General features: G+C 42.0%; 1 protein-coding gene across 1 annotated transcript in view; it reads left to right on the top strand.

Moving 5' to 3' along the window:
• LOC142749969 (atrial natriuretic peptide receptor 1-like) overlaps positions 1-24,675 on the top strand; it is a 140,538-nt gene that overhangs the window by 97,160 nt on the left and 18,703 nt on the right. The window contains exons 15-18 of the mRNA XM_075858656.1: positions 111-212; positions 3,095-3,214; positions 20,362-20,455; positions 20,687-20,774. Coding sequence (XP_075714771.1) covers positions 111-212; positions 3,095-3,214; positions 20,362-20,455; positions 20,687-20,774 — 404 coding nt within the window. The remainder of the gene's footprint in view (positions 1-110; positions 213-3,094; positions 3,215-20,361; positions 20,456-20,686; positions 20,775-24,675) is intronic.

Here is a 24,675-nt window from a genome sequence, read left to right on the forward strand (position 1 = left end):
TGATCATAAATTCTGTTTGATTTTAATCATAGGGAGACGTAGAGAGTATTTATTGACCAGTTGTGCTGTGCCATGCTCCTAACCTATGCCTTATGTTACTTTGTATATAGAGAGATGATACCAGTTCTGCAGAGTACTGCTGCCTTCCTTTACCAGAATTAATTAAAGGGAAGGCTGACAATGCCTGTCCATGCCCATCTGAATATGTTGAGGTAAGTCTAAACTCAAAGCAAGCTACGCATGAGCACAACCACTTGAACATAGCTCACCATTACTGATTTGCAACCACCATTGTATTTGCTTGGTCTAATGGGGAAAAGTATGTAACAGAATGAAACATCCCTGGACAATATCCTGTATCAGAAAGCACACTTAGTTTTGGCACAGCAGTTGCACTGGGATGAAACTTCATATGAAAATTGATAAGAAAAGTGTCTAGAAACAGTAGAATCTCATTCTTACATCGGTATTACCTTTTGGTGTGACTTGATGAAATTAGAAAAAAGGATCTGCATTTTTTCAGATACAGTGCCACTCTTGTCCATTAGCAAATTGAAGCTGGGGTCTTAATGTTGCCAAAGCAGTTAAAGGAGAACTCAATTTTTGCACAACATTGTATAATATATTCCCTTATTTATCTTGTATTGCTTTTTTCATTATACAATGCAAAGACCACTTGAATAACGGCACTGCGGCCCCTTGTTATTATTTTTAATGGTACATACACCTGTAAGTCTGATTTGACTTGCATCAACTGAGGATCCTCAGCAGGTCCCGAGGTTCGTAATATAAGGAATAATGTACTCCCGACTATAAATCATTAAAAATATTATGACACCTCAGTGTTCCTTGGTGACTTTTAATATTCAAATAATTTACAGATTATCCTATATTTAATATCTTATGTCAGATAGAAATTTCATGTAGCTATTGCTAGAACTACACTTTTAAATGATTTATATATATATATATATATATATATATATATATATATATATATATACACTACCGTTCAAAAGTTTGGGGTCACCCAGACAATTTTGTGTTTTCCATGAAAACTCACACTTATATTTATCAAATGAGTTGCAAAATGACTAGAAAATATAGTCAAGACATTGACAAGGTTAGAAATAATGATTTTTATTTGAAATAATAATTTTCACCTTCAAACTTTGCTTTCGTCAAAGAATGCTCCATTTGCAGCAATTACAGCATTGCAGACCTTTGGCATTCTAGCTGTTAATTTGCTGAGGTAATCGGGAGAAATTTCACCCCATGCTTCCAGAAGCCCCTCCCACAAGTTGGATTGGCTTGATGGGCACTTCTTGCGTACCATACGGTCAAGCTGCTCCCACAACAGCTCTATGGGGTTGAGATCTGGTGACTGCGCTGGCCACTCCATTACAGATAGAATAACAGCTGCCTGCTTCTTCCCTAAATAGTTCTTGCATAATTTGGAGGTGTGCTTTGGGTCATTGTCCTGTTGTAGGATGAAATTGGCTCCAATCAAGCGCTGTCCACAGGGTATGGCATGGCGTTGCAAAATGGAGTGATAGCCTTCCTTATTCAAAATCCCTTTTACCTTGTACAAATCTCCCACTTTACCAGCACCAAAGCAACCCCATCACCAAAGCAACAAGACCATCACATTACCTCCACCATGCTTGACAGATGGCGTCAGGCACTCTTGCAGCATCTTTTCAGTTGTTCTGCGTCTCACAAATGTTCTTCTGTGTGATCCAAACACCTCAAACTTCGATTCGTCTGTCCATAACACTTTTTTCCAATTTTCCTCTGTCCAATGTCTGTGTGCTTTTGCCCATATTAATCTTTTCCTTTTATTAGCCAGTCTCAGATATGGTTTTTTCTTTGCCACTCTGCCCTGAAGGCCAGCATCCTGGTGTCGCCTCTTCACTGTAGACGTTGACACTGGCGTTTTGCGGGTACTATTTATTGAAGCTGCCAGTTGAGGACCTGTGAGGCGTTTATTTCTCAAACTAGAGACTCTAATGTACTTGTCTTGTTGCTCAGTTGTGCAGCGGGGCCTCCCACTTCTCTTTCTACTCTGGTTAGAGCCTGTTTGTGCTGTCCTCTGAAGGGAGTAGTACACACCGTTGTAGGAAATCTTCAGTTTCTTGGCAATTTCTCGCATGGAATAGCCTTCGTTTCTAAGAACAAGAATAGACTGTCGAGTTTCACATGAAAGCTCTCTTTTTTTAGCCATTTTGAGAGTTTAATCGAACCCACAAATGTAATGCTCCAGATTCTCAACTAGCTCAAAGGAGGTCAGTTTTATAGCTCCTCTAAACAGCAAAACTGTTTACAGCGGTGCTAACATAATTGCACAAGGGTTTTCAAGTGTTTTCTAATCATCCATTAGCCTTCTAACACAGTTAGCAAACACAATGTACCATTAGAACACTGGAGTGATGGTTGCTGGAAATGGGCCTCTATACACCAATGTAGATATTGCATTAAAAACCAGACGTTTGCAGCTAGAATAGTCATTTAGCACTTTAACAATGTATAGAGTGTATTTCTGATTCATTTAATGTTATCTTCATTGAAAAAAAACTGTGCTTTTCTTGCAAAAATAAGGAAATTTCTAAGTGACCCTAAACTTTTGAACGGTAGTGTATATCCAATAAAATATTGTAAAGTCCATACACACTATAATGAATATCAACATGTTACCCTTTCCAATACAACTGGTCATAAAATCGTTTTAAAACATATGCATGAAAAGATAATCATTCAATACAATTCAGAAGAGGAAAGAACATATTAGAATTTATAGGATACATGTTGTAGTAGTGCAGTATTATTTAAAAAAGATATTGTTAAAACTGGGACACATTTCTTTTAAATATGTAAGAAATATATGGGAAAGCAGAAGGTGATAGTTAGTAAGCGCTTACTAATACTTAGATGCCTTTATGCCTGTTTATTAAATTAATCCAAGGTGACCTGTTTCTGTGAGATGAGAGCAGTCAGTTTCCTCTACACATGGATGCTGTAAAGTATCCGTATTGTAGATTTGTCATTGATACAATTCTAGACCCTGGATTTCCTCTTTATCTAATTTCTACTGCAGTTGATCAGACAGTGCCGAAGTCAAAACCCAGCTCAGAGGCCAACATTTGAACAAGTAAAGAAACTGCTGTACAAGATGAATCCAAACAAAGTCAGCCCGGTGGACATGATGATGACTCTGGTAAGTTCATATTTTGGGCAGCTAACAAAAGGAATTTTATCTAACATTACTGAGTTGTGTCAGTGTAAACAATGATGACATTAACAACGAGTCTATGTGACGATTCGGATAATCTCGTAAATCATGTGTATGGTGTGCATTCTAGGACCTTACATCGCCTTCGGGGAAGACTTAGGCAAGGCACCAAGAGGAAATACCTTAGGCCCCATGCACACGAATGTAATAACGCCCGTAATTACGGGCCCTAATTACGGCACATTTTCACTGGCCCATGGACTTCTATTGGCCACGGCTACCCCTCCCCCATATGCTTACAGGAAGGTGCCCGTGCCGTTGAAAAATATAGAACATGTCCTATTTCAGGCCATAATTACGGCACGGGCAGTCCCATAGAAGTCTATGGGGCTCCCGTAATTATGGGTGACTACGTGTGTGCACCCTTAATTACGGGAGCGTTGCTAGGCGACGTCAGTAAATAGTCACTGTCCAGGGTGCTGAAAGAGTTAAACAATCGGCAGTAACTCTTTCAGCACCCTGGACAGTGACTTCCGATCACAATATAGATCAACCTGTAAAAAAAAAAAAAGACGTTCATACTTACCCAGAACTCTCTGCTTCTTCCTCCAGTCTGGCCTCCTGGGATGACGTTTCAGCCCATGTGACCGCTGCAGCCAATCACAGGCCAATCACAGGCTGCAGCGGTACATGGACTGCCGCGTCATCCAGGGAGGTCGGACTGGATGTCAAGAGAGGGACGCGTCACCAAGACAACGGCCGGGTAAGTATGAATTTCTTTTACTTTTTCTGCGGAAAGGGCTGTCCCTTCTCTCTATCCTGCACTGATAGAGAGAAGGGCTGCCGATTACTGCAGTGTAATTTTGCAGCGAAAACGTGCCCGTAAATACGGGTGGAATACGGGTGACACCGGACCCGTATTTACGGGCACGGGTCCGTAAATACTGGTGCAATACGGGTCGAATACGTGTGACCAAGGACCCGTATTTACGCCAGTATTTACGGGTGGACAAAAATACGCTCATGTGCATGAGGCCTTAGAGTGTTTGCAATTTTTGTTTTACATACACTCATTAATGCTGTAAGGTTATGCAAATCAATAAGTAGCAGGTGTCCCTAAGATTTGCAAATGATCACATTTTCTTACACCTAGCTCCAATCTGTGGCATGTGGGAGGCATAAAAGTCAGATTGAAAGCAAAGTTTTTTAGCCACATGAAACCTCAGAAATCGGATCAAGTGGTGTGTGGTGTGGGGTCTACGTGCCAATTATCGCCACTAGTCACAAACTGAGAGGGACAGAATCCTTGAACTGAGAGATCTGAGTTTATCAGTCCGGAAGATCGCTACACACCTAGGCCGAGATGTCAACATTGTTCAACTTTGCGTATCCCAGAGGTTGGGGGAACAACAATGAATGGGAATGACAGCAAGAGGTGCGTGAAAGCGAACCTCTGCACGAACGGATTGTCTGATTGGAAGAATGGCGCGTAGTGATACATTCTGTACTGCAAGTGAAATTGGAAGTCACATCCCAAGACTAGAGCGGTAACCAGTGTTTACACAATCCATCAGAAAGCATTTACACTACATTGGGCTAAGAACCAGATGTCCAGCAACAGGTGTTCCATTGACCACAAGCCACCGCTCTCAATGGCTATCATGGTACACAGCAAGATGGCAATGGAGGCTGGAATGGAGGTCTATCCTCGGATGCAGTGATAACCGGGGACTGGTCTGGAGACCATGTGGGCAATGGCATGAAAAGGCCTACAAGGGAACATTACACCGGTCCTACTCCTGGGATTATGGTGTGGGGTGGCATAATGTACGGTAGCCGGACCCCTTTAATCTTCATTTCAGGTACATTAACATATCGGCCTTACATTGATTTGGTCGTGGGACCAGTGGTACAGTCATTTCTCCAAAGTGTCCCAGAACCCATTTTTCAACAGGACAATGCCAGGCCACATGTTGCTTGTGCTACTGTGAGCAGCCTGCGTGGCCTAAACATGCTACCACGGCCTGCAGCGTCTCCAGACTTGTCTCCCATCAAGCACATCTGGAACGTCATTGGTCAGCAATTGCAAAGGGAGCTGTTAGCAGCCAATCTTGATGATTTGCGTGCCCAAGTGCATAACATTCATCAGATGACCATTAATAGCCTCATTAATAGCATGCCTAGGCGTGTAAGTGTGTGTGTATTTCTGCACGGGGCGCTCATACTCGATACTGAATAATTCAAGATGTTTGGAATATTTTGTTTACTTTTTTTATCATTTGCATATCATTAACAAATCTATCGATCCTGTGATTGCAATTTCAATGTTGAGGAGTGTATGTATCACTATATTATAGGCACTATATATATGTGTGTGTTAAAGTTGAGGAATAACACACAAAAAAGTGCCAGGCTTCTCCTATAATGCCTATTTCACACGACCGAGTGCCACTCGGGCCGCTTTTCACGGCATTCGAGTCGCACCCGATAGTTTTCATGGACCCATTAACTTTAGCGGGTGAATCCGGTCCGTGAAAAAAGACCCGAATTTCTGATCCGTGGAAAGATAGGACATGTCTTATCTTTCCACGAATCACTGAAGGGACCCGGCCAGCACACATGGTCGTGTGTATGAGGCATTAAACATTGGCTAATAAGGCTGCTATAGAGTCACAAGCAGGAACTCTTGTACTGTGTACTTATCTTTGAAAACCAGAGCTGTATGAAAGAACCCGCACGTAATCCTAGATGGAGTTTTCCTTTAAAAAATATAATGCCAGCTTCAGTAAATCTATTAATGGGGTCATAATTTAGCTCAGTGGTGACACATAGGGGGCCTCAAATGCAGCCCTTGACTCTATAGGAGGGCCACACCTTACATTCAGCCAAAATCAGAATAAGTAATATGCAAAGGGACATATATGGATGCCCAAAAAATGGGTCATTGTCAGTAGAGAAAAAAGTTTTCCCTCTTCTTGCTGACAAGATCGTTGCTTGTTTTTTACAATGCCATAGTACCCTCATAATGGTGACAACCACAGTGCTCCTGCTACTTTCTAGTCGTGAGAGGGGGAACAACCTCTCTATGATTTGGCAGAGTGAGGGCCGCAATAAGGATTTTCTAGACCCCAAAAAGCCTTTGTCAGTTTCCCTGCCCCTTCCCTCACATTTCTGATTTTCTGCAGTATACAAAGGGTTAAAGGGGTTTTCCCAGGAATGACTCATTTGTTGCATATGCATTGGACTGCTGGGACTCCCACCAGTCCTGACAATAGGGAAACAGCCGAGGGCACTCACTTGGCTGTTTGCAAATCTCTCATAAACATTAATGGAGCTTGACATAAGCCTCCCACCTCATACTTGTACTCTGGGGTATTGTGGTAGTCGCTGGATGGCTAGGTAACATCACAGCCAGGGTTGTAGCTATGGGGAGTGCAGAGGCAGCAGCCGGATCTGAGCCCTAGAGAATGGTGGCATAAAGGACCATCTGCTACATAAGGAGACACCAACATTATAAATGGCACATGGTAGGCGAACCCTGGTAGAGATTTTGCATTGGGGCCCCGGAGATTTTGCATTGTGGGCCCATAGGGCTGTAGGTGTAACGTCCGTGGTCGCTGACCACGAACTCCTTCCATCCGGTCGACGCCCTTCTCTCCAGAGATATCTGCACATGCGGCCGTCCTATTCCACAGTGACCACCAGGGTGCGCTCGCGAGCTCAGTCCAGCCTTAAGGAGCCAGAGTGCACACAGGTGTGAGATTGAGCTGATTGCTCCCAGAGCACCCTGAACTATAAGAAGGGCTCTGCCCCTTCCTGTATTGTCTGAGCTTTGTTGTCGTTACCCTAGTCTGTCCATGCAAATGGTCTCCGAAGTGTTTTCCAGTTCTCAGTGTTTCCCGTTCCTGCTACCTGTAACCTGTATCCCGTGCTATCCTGGTCAAGTGCCGTATTAAGTTGGAGTCGTGCTGCGCTGAGTACCACGCCTGTCCTGCTTCACCACGCCTGGTGTCTGCCTGCTGCCTAAGTCCCAGCCGAGCCTGTCTTGCTACTGTCTGAGATACCACAGGTACACTATACGAACTATAGGCTGTGACCTGTGTCCTGTTGGCCAGTTGCCATACCGTCAAGGCGGTACGGCCCAGTGGGTCCATGTACCCAACGTGACAGTAGGTGGCTGAAGTTAGTTGAAATGAACAGAAGCCATGTGTGTTATTATCACTTCCTTATAAGTGATTCCAATGATAGGCTTGGAGGACATTTCTCCAAATACAACATAGGCACAGTAAGACATCATACAGCCCATGAAAGACCCTAAAAAAAACAACTGATGCAAAAATAAATGGAACAATTCCAAGTGGAGAGGGTCTTGCTTCCTATCCTAAAACTTGGGCTGTGTTCACATCACCGTTCCTTTCCGCTGAGGTTTCACTCGGGTTAACCCTTCAATGGAAAGGCAAACGGAAACCTAAGCTTCCGTTTGCATCACCATTGATATCAATGGTGACGGAAACCATGCTAGAGGTTTCCGTTTGTCACCTTTGTGACAGGGTTCCGTCGTTTTTGACACAATCAATAGCGCAGTCGACTGCGCTATTGATTCCGTCAAAACAATATTGTCACAACGGTGCCAAACGGAAACCTTTAGCATGGTTTCCGTCACCATTGATATCAATGGTGATGCAAACGGAAGCTTAGGTTTCTGTTTGCCTTTCCGTTTAGGGGTTAACCTGAAGGAAACCTCCGACGGATCCCCTCAACTGAAGGGCAACGGTGATGTGAACAGACCCTAAGTATGTCAAATGCTAGGTTTTTTTGCTCCCCGTGCAGGAGACCTGTATTGTTTAATCTGATGTAGAATGTAGAACCACACTCAAGTTTGGCTGAACATGGCCATCAAATTTACTACATGTAACCCTGCAGAGTTAGGGCCCATGCACGCGGCTTACAGAATAATACTTGATAATACAACAAGCAATGGAACATGCTAAAAATATTTTCTACTGAATTCTATTTAAGGCATGAAATCGTATTGTCAAATTGCTCCCATTTGTAAAGAGAGTTTCAGATTCAGAATGTTATAATGGGAATGACTTATCATACATCATACTAATAAACAGTGGGAATCTGCATTGGTTCACAGTAAGTGTTGCTTGTCACTATTAAAACAAGCTACTATTAAAAAGTATTCTAAACTCTACCCGCTGCCTGCTGATATTGATCATAAACCATGCCTGTATATCTGACCTGACCGGAATACCATGAACCTCAGTTTAATACATATAACAAGTTATCCCATATCTGAATTATATGAAAACACAAAATATTTCAGAGCAATGTACAATTTTATTACATGTAGTCAATATATGAACTGATTTAGTATATTATTTGTTATAAATAATGAAACACTGTGTTCATAATTGCGCAATAAACTTTTTACCATAAGAATTTATTTCCACATTAAAATTAGTTTTCTCCTTTGATACATTTCTAGCTCCAAGCTGAAAGACTTACAGCACAAGATTTACAGAACAAGTGCTTTGTTTTATGAAGCCCAGATGGTGCTGATTGTCTTATGGCATTTATGTACCAGTTATAATGTAGTATTTATGACACCAATGAAATGTGGGAAAAGCAGATGGCACTGTCACATTACCTTTTATGAATTATACAGATTAGTCTTTCTGTCTGTATTAGATGTAGCCGGATTTATTCCCTAAAAGACTTACAGCTCACAAATGCAGTTTATAAACACTGATAATTCCAGCACACTAAGGCCTTATTCACACGAACGTTGGGAAGCTCGGACATGAAAAACAGCCATTTTTCATGTTTGCGTTTCACCCGTGTGGGACTTGTTTTCACGGATCCCCATAGACTTGAGTCTATGGAGGGATCCGTGAAAACGGAAGAAAATAGGACATGTTCTATTTTTCACCGTTCCCTCACACAGTTAGGCCTTATTCAGAGGAACGTGTGATGGCCGTTGGAACAACGGACGTGCGAAGGGTCTGTGAGAAAATAGGACATGTCCTATTTTTTCACGCTTCACGCATCCATCCATAAACTCTAGTCTATGGGGGATGCGTGATATCGAGTCCTGCAACGCAGAGCACGGATGCACCTTGGACGTGAAAAACGCCCGTTTATCACGTCCAAGATGCGCAACGCCCGTGTGAATCTAGCCTTAGTTGAAACAACGACCGTCTTAACGTCCCCATTAAAATACATGCCTCTGTGTGACGGCCGTTGTTTTAATGGCTGTCACACGGACGTATTCAACGTTCGTGTGAATAAGCCCTAAGGCCCAGCTCACACAGAGTTATTTGCAGTCCAAAAAATATGCCTCAGAATTCCTTCAGGAATTTTGAGGTTGATTTTGACCTGCCTGCGCTTTTTTGCCGGGTTTGTCGCAGCGTTTATCACGGCACTTCTCGCCCGTGGCCAATGAAGCTAATGCAAGAACCACGGGTAAAAAAACGCCACAAAAAACGTTTGGAAACAAGAAAGGACATGCCGCTTTTTTTGTCCCGCGAGAGCCGCCCGGGAAAAAAAGCGCCTGTGCCTCCTATTAAAATCAATTGAAAAAAAATGACAGCGGCCAAAAAAACACTGCACTAAAAGCTCAGAAACAAGTGCCACAGTTAGTTTCGGCCCGTTTTTCTGGTGCGGATTCCGACATGGTTTCCCCATCAAAATCAGCGCCAAATAACTCTGTGTGAACTGACCCTTACTTGGGAAAAAACACTTACGGTAAATTCATTTCCTTAAAAGTTCTGTACAGATGTTACACAGTTATATCTGATTCTGGGAAAGCTGGGTGACAACTAATATACCTGCTATTACAGCTGCCACTTGGGATTGTCAACCAGCTTTCCATATTAATAATAGGATGATTTTCTGTCCAGAATTCAAAGCACGGTGATAACCCTTGCAGGCATTTTTATTTGTCAACCGGCAGATGGTAACTAAGGATCGTCTGTATAGACTATTATATGACGACATGCAAGAGAACAACCCAGGGGGGGGGGGTAATTTATCAACATTCTGCGCTAGTTTTCTGGCGTAGAAAAGACGCATAAGGGCCACAATGACGCAACTGGTGGTGCAAATTGCGACTTTTCTGGAGAAGGGGCGTGGCTTCGGTAAAAGGGCAGACGCCACCGAGGCCCGACAAATTTATTATAATTTACACCAGAAAACTAGCAGACGTAGATTTTACTCTATGTGACATAGCAAGCTAGAGGGCCCCTACCTTGCCTCCCTTACCCTTGATTGACTTCTTTCCCCCATTGGAAAGTTAAATTTAAAAAAAATGAAATAATAAAAGAAAAAAATTATACTCACCGCTCCTCTTCTCCCCTCTGACTCCCTCATCACTACAGTGCGGCTCATACAACGTAATGATTTCGGGCGGCGTCAGGACTTTGTATGCGACGCAGCACTAATGACGTTAAAGTACTGCATCACATATAAGGTACTCACGCTGCTCAGCATCAGGACCTTGTATGAGCCGTGATAGAAGGATGAGGGGATCGGAGGATAGAAGAGGAGAGCTGAGTTGAGTATGTGTTTCTTTTTTTTTTTAAGTGAAGAGAGGAGGAATTGATGACGCAGAATGATGCGAAACAATTATGAAGAGGCTTTCACCTCTTCATAAGTGTGTCGTGGTTTACTTCCATTTTTCTTTCTATTGAGGCTTCATTCACATCTGCATCGGGGTTCCGTTCGTGGGTTCCATCAGACCCACGAACGGAAACCAAACGGAAACCATAGCTTTCCGCTAGCATTATCATTGATTTCAATGGTAATGATTCCTTTGCTAATGGTTTCCGTTTGTCTCCGTTCTGTAAAGTTTCCATTTTTTGGGGCGGAATCAATAGCATAAGTCGACTGCGCTATTGATTTCATCCAAAAAACAGAAACCTTATGGAATTGAGACAACGGAAATTAGCAATGGAGTCGTTACTATTGAAATCAATGGTAATGCTAACGGAAAGCTATGGTTTCCGTTTGGTTTCTGTTCGTGGGTTCCCCTGACGGAAAGCTCTGATGGAACCCACGAACGGAAACCCATCTCAGATGTGAATGAAGCCTAAGACTGAGTATGACACAGCAGTCTTAATAAATTCCTCCTAATGACATTAATGTTCTTTAATAATTTAAAGTCATGTCTAGATACAAACAATACTATAGTGGTGTAGCTTTATAGCTCCCTAGGGGCCATGCAATTCCTTGAATATCAGCTGACTATCTTGTTGAAATTCTGTATTTGGTCTCTGTAATTTGTTGCTCCATTTGGTTTGACCAATATTGTATGTGTGGGAGTTACTAGAGTGGTCTATAAGCAATGATGTAAGTTGGTTTGCCTTTCCATTATAGGCTAGAGATGTGTTCTCTATTTCTTCATTTACACTAAACCCAGATACTTTGCCTTTATCATCAAATTCATGTAATATCTGGCCTAGTAAAGTTTGTAAAGGCAAGATAATAAGCGGAAGTCCATCCACAAAGGTGAAGAATTTCAGCTTTACTCCTTCTATATTTTTTCCACTGAACATCTACCGGGGTATCTAAGAAAAAAAAAGTGCAGACATGGGACATCCCTACCATTGAGTTAGAAGCAAGTGGAAAAATAAGTGTAGTTAGTGGGGCTTCTTAGGTTGGTAAAATCTCAGGTACAATTTTATAATGTTTGGTTAACAGTCCATTAGGGATCATGGTTTTGTTATTAGATGCTAAGGAGAAGATAAAAGCGGTTTCTGCTTCTGTACTAGGTTGTGAATAATGAATTCTTTCTGAGGCTAACTATTGAGCTAACTTTGGAGAAGAAACTCCAGACCTTTTGGTATTTGTTATATCGGGCTGTTGCATTTCTCCCTGCGAAATGGATTCTTTAACCGCAATTGGTTTGACTTTGGCTAAACTGAGGTACAGAGTCTAAGGAATCTTCCTCCTAAAACCCCCCACAAGAAGGTATAGTCTTTCCTGATCAGATACCATGGTCGAGATCCCCAGAGTAGTCACCAGTTGGCGGTGGGTGTGCTTCTAGGAGTGAAAGAGCGATACAGAGTTGAAGTGAAGGAGTCGTTTGTTGGTGACAAACCACAGGAGAAGATGACGACCTAACCAGAAGATAGGCCGGGCCTCGAAAGCTAGGAAGTCAAACTACAAGTACCAGTTGACAAATCCGAAGAGAAAAGCGGCACTGGGTTGGGGGGAGATGAGTAACGCAGGCTTTGTACAAGGCTAAATGCTATTATCTAAACACAGTGTGGCTGATTTACTAACACCATGTAAGTTTTAGACTGTGTAAAATTTGATAAACTTGGCACAGCTTCTGCCTGCCTGATCTAAGTGGTGCATCTGTAGGATAAATCTGGTGCATCTAGCTAGACTTGCTAGACACTTTTCATCTCCTTATACCACCTTTAATTTAGCTGAATTTACGACAAAATATTGTGCTAGATCTTTGAAGCAATTTTGAGCAATTAAGTTAAAACCTTTTTTCCGGTAGGCCCCATCCCTTTTTCTAAAATAATTTTTTTAAAGTGTCTAGAGAGGTGCAAATTTTTCAATTAAATGCATGAAATTGTGCCAAATTGCACAAAATTGTGGTACATTTTTCCACACAGAAACATTTTTCTGCCCCAATGTTTAGGATGACTTCTGTGGTTGTAATGCATCAATGCATAAAATGGGTATATTAGTATAAGAATTGCATCTTACTATATGAGAATGCATTGAAATAGAGACATTGCTACACATGTCTCTAGAGGTATACTCAGACCATAAATGTAGCCACCAAAGATTTTATGTACAGTTGTGGCAATGGCAAAAATATTTTAAATTTGTTCATGGGCAGTCTTAGGGTATGTGCACACGACAACGCCAATTACATCTGCAATTACGGAGCTGTTTTCAGGAGAAAACAGCTCCTGAATTTCAGACGTAATTGCATGTACTCGCGTTTTTCGCGGTGTCTTTTACAGACGTAATTGGAGCTGTTCTTCATTGGAGTCACTGGAGTCATTGTCCTGCACTTCTTTGACGCGGCCGTAATTTTACGCACCGTCTTTTGACAGCGACGCGTAAAATGACAGCTCGTCTGCACCGAACATCGTATTGGAGCCGTCTTTTCAGGCGTAATTCGAGGCGTAAAACGCCTCCATTACGCCTGAAAATTGGTCGTGTACACATACCCTCACTTTTGAAGAAACTAGTATTGTGAGTTTTGGGTGAAAAACAAGGGACTGTCTTAAAGAGGCTCTGTCACCACATTATAAGTGGCCTATATTCTACATAATGTGATCCGCGCTATAATGTAGATTACAGCAGTGTATTTTATTTGGAAAAACAATCATTTTTGACGGAGTTATGACCTATTTTAGCTTTATGCTAATGACTTTCTTAATGGACAACTGGGCGTGTTTTACTTTTTGACCAAATGGGCGTTGTGGAGAGAAGTGTATGACACTGACCAATCAGTGACCAATCAGCGTCATACACTTCTCCCCATTCATTTACACAGCAGATAATGTTCTTACTAGAACACTATATGCAGCTACATACACACACATTAACGTTACTCAAGTGTCCTGACAGTGAATAGACATCACTACCAGCCAGGACGGGATGTGTATTCAGAATCCTGACACTTCTCTAGTGTTTGTGGTTGATTTAGGGCAGAGCAGGCGTAGTCTCGCGAGATTACGCTGTAAACTGTCATTTACAGCGAGACTATGCCTGCTCTGCTGTAAATCAACCACAAACGCTACAGAAGTATCAGGATTCTGAATACACAGCCCGTCCTGGCTGGAGGTAATGTATATTCACTGTCAGGACAGTTGAGTAGCGTTAATGTGTGTGTATGTGGCTGCACATAGTGATCTAGTAAGAACACTATTGCAGCGTAAATGAATGGAGAGAAGTGTATGAAGCTGATTGGTCACTGATTGGTCAGCGTCATACCCTTCTCTCCACAACGCCCGCTTGGTCAAAAAGTAGAACACGCCCAGTTGTCCATTAAGAAACTCATTAGCATAAAGCTAAAATTGGTCATAACTCCGTCAAAAATGATAATTTTTCTAAATAAAAAACACTGCTGTAATCTACAGTACATTACAGCGCCAATCACATTATGTAGGAGATAGGTCACTTATAATGTGGTGACAGAGCCTCTTTAAGGCCATAAACATGGGAGAAATATTTATTTGTAGCTCTTTCATTCAGGGGCGATACTATAAGGGTACAGAGGATGTGGTCTTGCCTGGGCCCTGGAGGCTGAGGGGGCCCAATTGCCCCTCTGTCCCATAAATAGAGACCAGGACTGACACTGAAATCTCATAGTTGGAAGGCTCGGCTAAAAATTTTGAAGTGAGTACCTGGAGTTTTACGTTATGCCTCAGGGTCCATTAGACCATTACACAGAACTAGTGCAGCTATGTCTCTGAAATGTCAAGGAATCCCTACTTGAGCAATTCCCCCGAGTGCAAGTTTATGGAATTGCTATACGAGCAATTCCCCAAAGACAGCTGGAGACTATCTGGATCAAGCGTGCATGTAAATCAGCTACCTTAAGTCCGTCACCACTCTGGTCAGCAGAATCTAAGGCTACTCTATAGTTTTCACCAGAGCCCACCACAAGGCAGGTTGGATTTGACTGCCTAGAACCTAGGTTGCTTTTACAGAATACAGGGTTGGACAGGAGGTGCAACTGCAGGCAATACCAGAACAGATAACCAGACAAGCCAGAGGGGTATTCAGCAAGCTAAGTACAAAACTTGGAGATACTAAAAGTCCAAATCAGTGAGCAGAGGGTAAATTCAAAGACAAGCTGAAGTCCAGTTCAAAGAATGCAAACCGTCGAGGTGATTCAGGGTGTAACCAGGTGCTTGATAGAAACATGCATACACAAGAGAATCACAAGCAACAATGAGAAAACTGAACAGATTCAAATACCACACTCTTGGCCCTGATAGTTTGCAGACACAGAAATGAGATTGGCTCTGCATCTCAAACCAGGGCCAACCAGAAGCTAGGCTAGTAGTCATGACAAACTTAAAGTGACGGACGCTTCCTAACATGTAAAGAGACAAAATGGTATTGTTGGTCCCTACTCTTGGGAGAGAAAAAACATTATATATGGCTTTCAGGGGCTGAGCTTCCCAGCTTTCAGCTTTCTAAATTACTACAACTGAAAGAAAGGTCAATGTAGCGTCAACTGTTGTTCTCTATTATATGTTTTACTTAATATATAATCTCTAATAAGACATTAACATATTTTTTCATGAATCCTATATAAGCTACATCATCATTTGCTATTATTTATAAACCCTTCTAGTACTACAATACTTTGTAGAGTAGATACCTTGAATGCTGAATGCTCCATTTTAGTCTAGACCGTATTCCCATCACTAGTTCACCTGAGCTCTAGTTTTTCTCTTAATGTACTTAACATTTTGGCTTACTTTACAGTTTTTAGATATGACTGAATTGCATCTTCACTTTGTGACTATATCCCTTAGGTCAATGTGTATAAAGATTAATAGTTTGGTCCTGACCATGAATTGTGGAATTGCTAAATACGCAATATAATTTAATTTCCACTGATAGGTAGGATCATTTCATAACACGTCACCTTTATACCTATTTAATTGTCAAGAATAAAAAGCAAGAAGGTTAACACGCGTGGCTTTATGCTTCAATGACTGCAATATGCATAGCTGGTATTATTATTATTATTGGTTAGTTTACCAGGGAAAACAGTAGACTTTTTCATACCCTTTCCACTTTAAAACATAAAGCTAAACATCATCTTGACTGTTTTTTATTTATGTATTTATGTGCACATTGATTTTATATTGTGACAGTAAGCTTTGTATTGGCTTATTGTTTTTTATCTGTACGTTTGTATTTCTTTCCTTATTGCAGATACAGATATAATACAAATGTTAAATACAGATGCTGCATTTTTTTACAGGATCCTTTAACAACTATGGATCCTGTACAGACGTCGATAAAGCATGGTGCATATTTACTAATGACTAGTAATATAATACAGTATAAATATCTTAAAATAAGTTTGTATGAATAGTTCATTTGGCTAGCACTGTATTAAGGGCTTTCCAAATACACTATCTGGCCAAAAGTGGGTGGACCCCTAATATCACACCTATTTGAGCTTGTTGGACATCCCATTCCAAAACTATGGGCGTTAATATGAAGTTGGTCGCGCTTTTGTAACAATAACAACCTCAACTCTTCTGGGAAGGCTTTCTGCTTGGCTGTGGAATCCCATTTCATGTAGATCCCGATACACAGTTCTATTGCTGATGTCACTTCCAGAGTGATGTTCACTATAGCATCACTCCTAGTTACTGTTGTTACTCCTAGACGTTTCCACTTCACAATAAAATCACTTAAGCCCCATGCACATGACTGTGCCCGTAATCACGGTCTGTAATTACGGGCACAGCCCATCCGCATTTGTGGGCAGTGCTCCCATTATAAAGTAAGGGAGCACGGTCCGTAAAATAAAAAAATAGAACGTGTCCTATTTTTTATGGAAGGTTTCTGTGGAACGGACACCTTCCCAGAAATATACAGGAAGGTGTCCGTCAGCCATAGAAATGAATGGGTCCATAATTACGGACCGTAATTACAGTCTGCAATTACGGCCGATTTTACGGTCGTGTGCATTGGGCCTTAAAGTTGACTTGTGGCATTTTTAAAGGCACTGAGCTCTTCATTATGACTTATACTACTGCTACCAATTAAAAGTCTGAGTGCTTTATTGTATGCATCTGTTTGTAATTGGCGTGGCTGAAACACCATAGGAGGGGTGTCCACATGCTTTTGGCGATACAGTCTATGTAGATAATAAGATGGGGAAATATGTTCGTGTCAATGTACCGTGCTGATTTTTTTGTGTATTTTTATAGAGGCTGGAGCTTAGTTTTCTGATACAGAGCCCTAATCCCTTGCATAGACAAAGTTAAAACACACAATTGTAATGCCTGTAGCCACTAGACTTTAGGAGCTTATTGCATAATGTTTTAGTATGTAGTTCAATGTATAAACAGTATGCAGTTAGCTCCTAAGCTCCGCCTAGTGGTGACTGTAGGCAGCCAAAATTATATAATTTAACTGTGTGTCTATGCAGGATATTTGAAGATTTGTATCAGAAAAACAGCTCCGACTGATAACGATAAAATAAGCTTGTAAGGAGGTGCTTTGCAAAACTGCACTGGACATTGATCCTTACAAAGAAGTGCACTTGAACTGTTCCCTGGTGTCATGCACATGAGCTATGGATGTCCCCAGTGAAGCCAACTGGACTGTTATGTTATGTCTAACCTGCGTTCTGTGTACAGTTGTTGTGCCTTTAAAGGGGTTGTCCGAGATAACATAATATTTTAAATAACACCATTAAATAATTAAAGTTAAAAAAATAAATACATTTGTAATATACTTACGTTTTCCAAAGTGGCCCCGTTTCCAGATCCTGCCGTCGGGAACTTGATTGTTGACGTCTCTCTTTGCTCCGGCTCTGCCGCGTTGTTGATCTTGAATTCTTGCCGGGTACACGACACGTCACTTGTGACGTGGTGTATATCGGCTTGTTCTGTTGTAACGCGCATGCGCGGCCCCTGCTGTTATCTCGAGAACAGCAGAGACCGCGAGAACAGCAGTGACAGCGCATGCGCGTTACTGCATGTGAAGCAGAAGAAGCCGATCTACACCACGTGACAAGTGACGTGTCGTATACCATCCGAGGTCTCTCTGGTGCGAGACCATGTGATCGGGATACGACACGACAGTGGAGGCGGCAGAAAAGGTGACGTCAGAGCTCAAGTGACCAGAAGGAAGAAGCAGCCACAGCGGAGAACAGAAGCAAGATTGCACAGGTAAGTATATTATGCAATTTTTAATATGTGTAATGTATTTCTAAATGTACTTAAAAAAAAAATCTCGGACAACCCCTTTAAGTATCTTGTAAAGTTTACTTTGGTTCAGATGAGCACGTAGAGCTGGCAAGATCTCTGGTTAGGTGTGCGGACGCATTAGCGTGGCACCGCATAGGCTCTGTACTAGGGTTAAGCTAGACCTATTTAAGAGGCGTTTTGGCATGCCTTGTGGTGAGAAGTGTCAGTGAGTCCTCAAAGAGAATCACAGTGATGATTGTGGACCGAGAGTCTGTCAAATGTGAGAGACGAAATGCATGGGACTGACAGCTTAGCAGAGAACCAAAGGTGGGCAATGAGAGTATTGTGTCATTCCAGCGTTTGTCGCTGCAACAGCAGACCCTGTGTCATGATCTGTGAGTATGTGGACCCACTGGGCCCTACCGCCGTAGCGGGATAGCAGCTGGCCAACAGAGAACCAAGTCAATATATAAATAGTCCAAGCACAAAGGTACCTGTAGTGGTTCAGACAGTAGCAACGGCTAGGCACAGATGGAACCTTGACAGCAGACATCAGGCGTGGTTTAACAGAGCAGGCGAAACCAGTGGCACAACACGACTCCAACTTTCTAAGGCACAGGAACAACGGTAGCACGGGATACAGGATACAGGTAGCAGGTACGGGAACACTGGGAACAGGATAGCACTAAGTGACCATTTGCAAGACTAACACGGGTAAACACAACAACGCTCAGTCAATGAGTGAAAGGGCAGAGCCCTTTTTATAGTCCAGGGTGATCTTAAGTTAATTGATTATTTTCATGTACGTGTGCTGGCCCTTTAAGGCCGGGCACAAGCGTGCGTGCGTGCGCACCCTACGGGACACAGCGGAGCGCGGTGGAAGTGAGTGCTGGCATCACCTGGGGAGGAGATGCGGTCCAGCGCTCACAGATCCATGGCTCCGGCCGCCGAGGGGGTAACCCCGGCGGTCCGCGGCCATGGACGCTACACCCTGTGTGTCGTGTTGAGTGGTTCTGGACTACTTTCAGTGTCTTGACCCTACTAGATTGCTGTATGACTTGAGTCTTCTGGGGAGAGTCCTCCATGACTGTAAGAGACCCTGTGAATGTGGAAGCCTCTCCGAAACGGTTGTAATCACCAACCTAAGTGTCTCTCAGAGACTGTAACCTCTATATTGAGTGCCTTACCAGTAACTGTTATGCTAAGTACTGCTGCCTGTAACAAGTACAGTTTGTGCCCCAGCTGGAGTAAAGTCTTGTTTCTTTGAATTGTACTATGTCTGTTTCCATCACTGTGCCATTCTTGGATGGGGTCCTGTGTCAGGGTCAAGTGCCACACTCACCAAAAACTGACCCTATTACAAGCTGATATCTCAGAAAATTTGGAAAAGTGTAAGCAAAAAAAGTGTAAGCAAATTTTGTTCAATGGTGAAATGAAAAGAAAAGCTCAGTGTATATACCTTCAGATTTTAGCTTGAATGACACAGATAGATGGTCATATACAAAAAGTAATATTTTGCAATAATGTGATCACATTTTACAGCTTTTTTTTTTATTGTAGCAATATTATACGCCATTATTTGCTATAATGTAGAATTTCTATCCAATCAATGTTTAGATGCCACGATCACTGAATCGGTTTCCGTATGTTTTTGTTGAAGTTAAGGCAGTCAGCTTATGTGTCAGAAACTCATTTGTTTTGAGAAACTCGGTTTGAAATTGAGACAATGCATTGTTCACCCAATCAATAGGCTCAGAATTCACATCGAAAACATTGAATGTAAAATTCTACTACATGCATTGTCAGTTCTTTAACTAGTAAGGGAATGTTCACACGGCCTATTTTCAACCGTTTTTCAGGCCGTAAACGCTGAGAAAAATGGCAAAAATTACAGAGGCTGAACGCCTCCAAACATCTGCCCGTTGATTTCATTGGGAAAAACTGCGTTTCGCTCCAACGGGGCGTTTTTTTATGCGGCCGTTTGTAAAAATGGTGTGTAAACAAACGCCCCGTAAAAAGCAGTGTGTGTCATTTTTGGAGCCGTTTTTCATTGTCTCAATAGAAAACAGCTCCAAAAACGTCTGTCCAAAAAACGCATCAATAAACGCTTGATGCTTTAAAACGGCTTGAAAACAGCTCCGTTTTTAGTTTGCCGTGTGAGCATACCCTTAATGAATGATGTAATGACTTTTTTTTATTCATTAGATGGAAAAATATAGTAAACATCTGGAGCTATTGGTTGCAGAGCGCACACAAGATCTAATGCATGAAAAACAAAAAACTGATCGTCTTCTGTACAGTAAGTAAATATATTTTTTCTTTTTCTATAATAAGAATTACAATGAATTTTTCGGTCAACAGCAGTTAATTAGCATGTTGACGGCTTCCCAGGTTGCTAGAAATTAGCATAATTACTGTATAATTGCCATATAATTAATTTAAATGACTTGTGATTAATCCTTATTCTTAAAATTTATTCCTCTTTTTTGTAGCAATGTTTAATGAAAGTGACTTATTCTTCTTTGTCAAGGCATGCTACCAAAGCAGGTTGCAGATGATCTGAGACAAGGAAAACATTCAGAAGCTCAGAGCTATAGCAGTGCGACTGTGTTTTTCAGGTAGGATTGCGAACGTAAATGTGTGGTTCAAATGAGACTAAAACAAATTACTTATTTGGAAAATAAAAAGGTACTAGTAGACCTCCCTAACTAAAAAGGTGAGTAGATGGGAGATGATTTCTGTTATGTCCATTATCCAGATCCAGAGGCGTAGCTAGGTTCTTCAGCACCCGGGGCAAAGATTCAGTTTGGCGCCCCTCCCCCCCCCCCCCAACCACTTTCCTGACAGCTCCTTCCCCCTCTCCATGTTTGTTTTCTTTACCAATCAGTGACGTGTCATTTCTTTTCCATATTTTTTTTTATGTAACTCGAGCATAAAAACATTTGTACATTTTACAAGCAATATAGTTCTATACACAACACCAGAACCAAGCTCATTACATATATGCAGCACCAGAACAAAGCTCATTACATATATACAGCACCAGAACAAAGCTCAGTACACATATACAGCACCAAAACAAAGCTCAGTACATATATACAACACCAGAACCAAGCTCATTACATATATACAGTGCAAGAACAAATCTCATTATATATATACAGCACCAAAACCAAGCTCAGTACATGAATAGAACACCAGAACAAAGCTCAGTACAAATACATTTCAGTACAGAGATCATTTGCAAAGTCAGGTTAGCAGCTTCCAGTATGACCTGAATAATGGTAATGATATACTGGGAGTTGCTTATACCCCAAACAATAGTACCCTCCACCATCTGTAAAGATCATACAGTAATAATTAGGCTTCGTTCTCACCTGCGTCTTGGTTCCATTCATGGATTCCGTCAAGGGAACCCACGAGCGGAAACCAAATGGAAACCATAGCTTTCCGTTACCATTTCAATGGTAATGCTTCCGTTGCTAATGGTTTCTGTTTGTCTCCGTTTTACAAGGTATCCGTTTTATTGGCGGTATCAATAGAGGAGTCGACTGTATCCACCTATAATCAGTCACATCTAACTTAGATGTGATGTATTACAGGTGAATTCAGCGTGTCAGAGACACACAGGACCCACTGATACTGAACCCATCAGTCCCACAGACCTGACAAGTTCAGGATTCAGCGTAAGATACAGCTGCTCTGTATACAGCATACAGAGCAGCTGTATCTCAAAAAGTAAAAATATTTTTTAATAAAAACGAATTATAAAGTTGCACAAAACACACTGACATTAAAAAAAAATCCCTGTCAAAGGTGTACATAACCTTTAATGCAAACAATCAGATCGTAACAACCATTGTCCAGTAAAATACGCAGCACATGCAGTTTTACCAAAAGTTGGTGCAGTTTTTAAATGATTGTTAGGGCTTATTCAGACGAACGTAAAATACGTCCGTGCAACGAGCGTGATTTTCACGTGCCTCGCACGGACCTATGTTAGTTTATGGGGCCGTGCAGACAGTCAGTGATTTTTTGCGCAGCGTGAGTCCGCTGCGTAAAACTCACGACATGTCCTATATTTGTGCGTTTTTAGCGCATCACGCACCCATTGAAGTCAATGGGTGCGTGAAAATCCCGCGCACCACACGGAAGCACTTCCGTGGGACGCAGGTGATTCGCGCAAGAGCAGTAAAAAGTATGAATGAAAACAGAAAAGCACCATGTGCTTTTCTGTATACAAACATACAAACAGAGTGTCATAATGATGGCGGCTGCGCGAAAATCACGCAGCCGCGCATCATATGGTGATGACACAAAACGCCGCGTTTTTTGCGCGCGCAAAACGCATACGCTCGTGTGAATCCGGCCTTAATGTTTGCAAAAAAACTCCATGGACCTTAAAGAGGCTCTGTCACCAGATTTTGCAACCCCTATCTGCTATTGCAGCAGATAGGCGCTGCAATGTAGATTACAGTAACGTTTTTATTTTTAAAAAACGAGCATTTTTGGCCAAGTTATGGCCATTTTTGTATTTATGCAAATGAGGCTTGCAAAAGTACAACTGGGCGTGTTGAAAAGTAAAAGTACAACTGGGCGTGTATTATGTGCGTACATCGGGGCGTGTTTACTACTTTTACTAGCTGGGCTTTCTGATGAGAAGTATCATCCACTTCTCTTCAGAACGCCCAGCTTCTGGCAGTGCAGACACACAGCGTGTTCTCGAGAGAGATCACGCTGTGACGTCACTCACAGGTCCTGCATCGTGTCAGACGAGCCGGCACCAGAGGCTACAGATGATTCTGCAGCAGCATCGGCGTTTGCAGGTAAATCGATGTAGCTACTTACCTGCAAACGCTGATGCTGCTGCAGAATCAACTGTAGCCTCTGGTGCCGACACGATGCAGGACCTGTGAGTGACGTCACAGATCTGCACTGCCAGAAGCTGGGCGTTCTGAAGAGAAGTGGATGATACTTCTCATCAGAACGCCCAGCTAGTAAAAGTAGTAAACACGCCCCGATGTACGCACATAATACACGCCCAGTTGTACTTTTACTTTTCAACACGCCCAGTTGTACTTTTGCAAGCCTCATTTGCATAACTACAAAAATGGCCATAACTTGGCCAAAAATGCTAGTTTTTAAAAAATAAAAACGTTACTGTAATCTACATTGCAGCGCCTATCTGCTGCAATAGCAGATAGGGGTTGCAAAATCTGGTGACAGAGCCTCTTTAACAATCAATTCAAAACTGCACAGACTCGTGGGAATGCAGCATGTTGACGTGGTTTGCAGCTGTATCGTTGTAAGACAGCAGCTACTATATGTATATTGTGTAGGGGAATGTTCACACAGGGCAGATACGCTGTGTAAAAGCACTGCCCTGTGGCACAGTTTTTCGGCCAGGAATGGCCGCTGCGGAAAACGGAGCAGAAAAAAAAATGGATACTTACCATGGTGAAGCTTCCCTCCTACATCCTGCAGCCCTGGGATGACTGCGATTGACTGCAGCAGTCACATGGGAGGAAACGTCATCCCAGGAGGCCAGTCCGGAAAAAGAAACAGAATTCTAGGTAAGTATAAGATTAACATTTTTCCTGAGTTGCGTTTTTTGCAGCGGAATCGCTGTATTTCCGCCGCAAAAAAACACATCTGCTATTTGTTTTACTTCCCCATTGAATTAAATGGGGAAAGCCCGAAACAAATAAGCAGCATTTACACAAATACAATTAACATGCTGCGGATTAAAAAAACGGACCGCAGGTCAATTACTGAGCCTTTTTCCTGCTCATCATGTGGGTGAGATTTGTTCAAATCTCACCCACTCTGTTGCTACCGCATTTGGGCTTGTCCACACGTAACGGAATTGCTGCGTACTTAAATACGCAGCAAAATACAGTAGCAGCAAAGTGGGTGATACTAATCAAATCCCATCCACACGCTGCGTAAAATTTCTGACCAGAAAATGACCTGTGGTACGTATTTTTGGTACTGCAGCATGTCAATTCTTGCTGCGGAAAGTGGACTGAATTGCTGCGTTTTTCAGAGATGTCACCATCCCCCAGCATTGTGAAAAACGCAGCAAAATCCTAAACATTTTATGCAGCAAAAGAACGCAAGAAATGGTGCTGTTTTTCCACAGCAGAATTTCTGCTAGTTGCTGTAGCAATTCCAATACGTGGGGCGAAGCCCTTATACTGCAAATTAAAGGTTTGTCCACACACACAACAGAACTGCTGCAGAAAATTTCTGCAGTAATTCCATTGAAAGTCATAGGCACACATGAACACATACACATCACACACTATATATACACACACATGAACACATCACACACTATATATACACACATGAACACATCACACACTATATATACACACATGAACACATCACACACTATATATACAGATGTACACATCACATACACTATATATACACATGTACACATCACATACACTATATATACACACATGAACACATCACACACTATATATACACATGTACACATCACATACACTT

Source organism: Rhinoderma darwinii, chromosome 1, assembly GCF_050947455.1.
Source record: "Rhinoderma darwinii isolate aRhiDar2 chromosome 1, aRhiDar2.hap1, whole genome shotgun sequence".
NCBI classification, from domain to species: domain Eukaryota; kingdom Metazoa; phylum Chordata; class Amphibia; order Anura; family Rhinodermatidae; genus Rhinoderma; species Rhinoderma darwinii.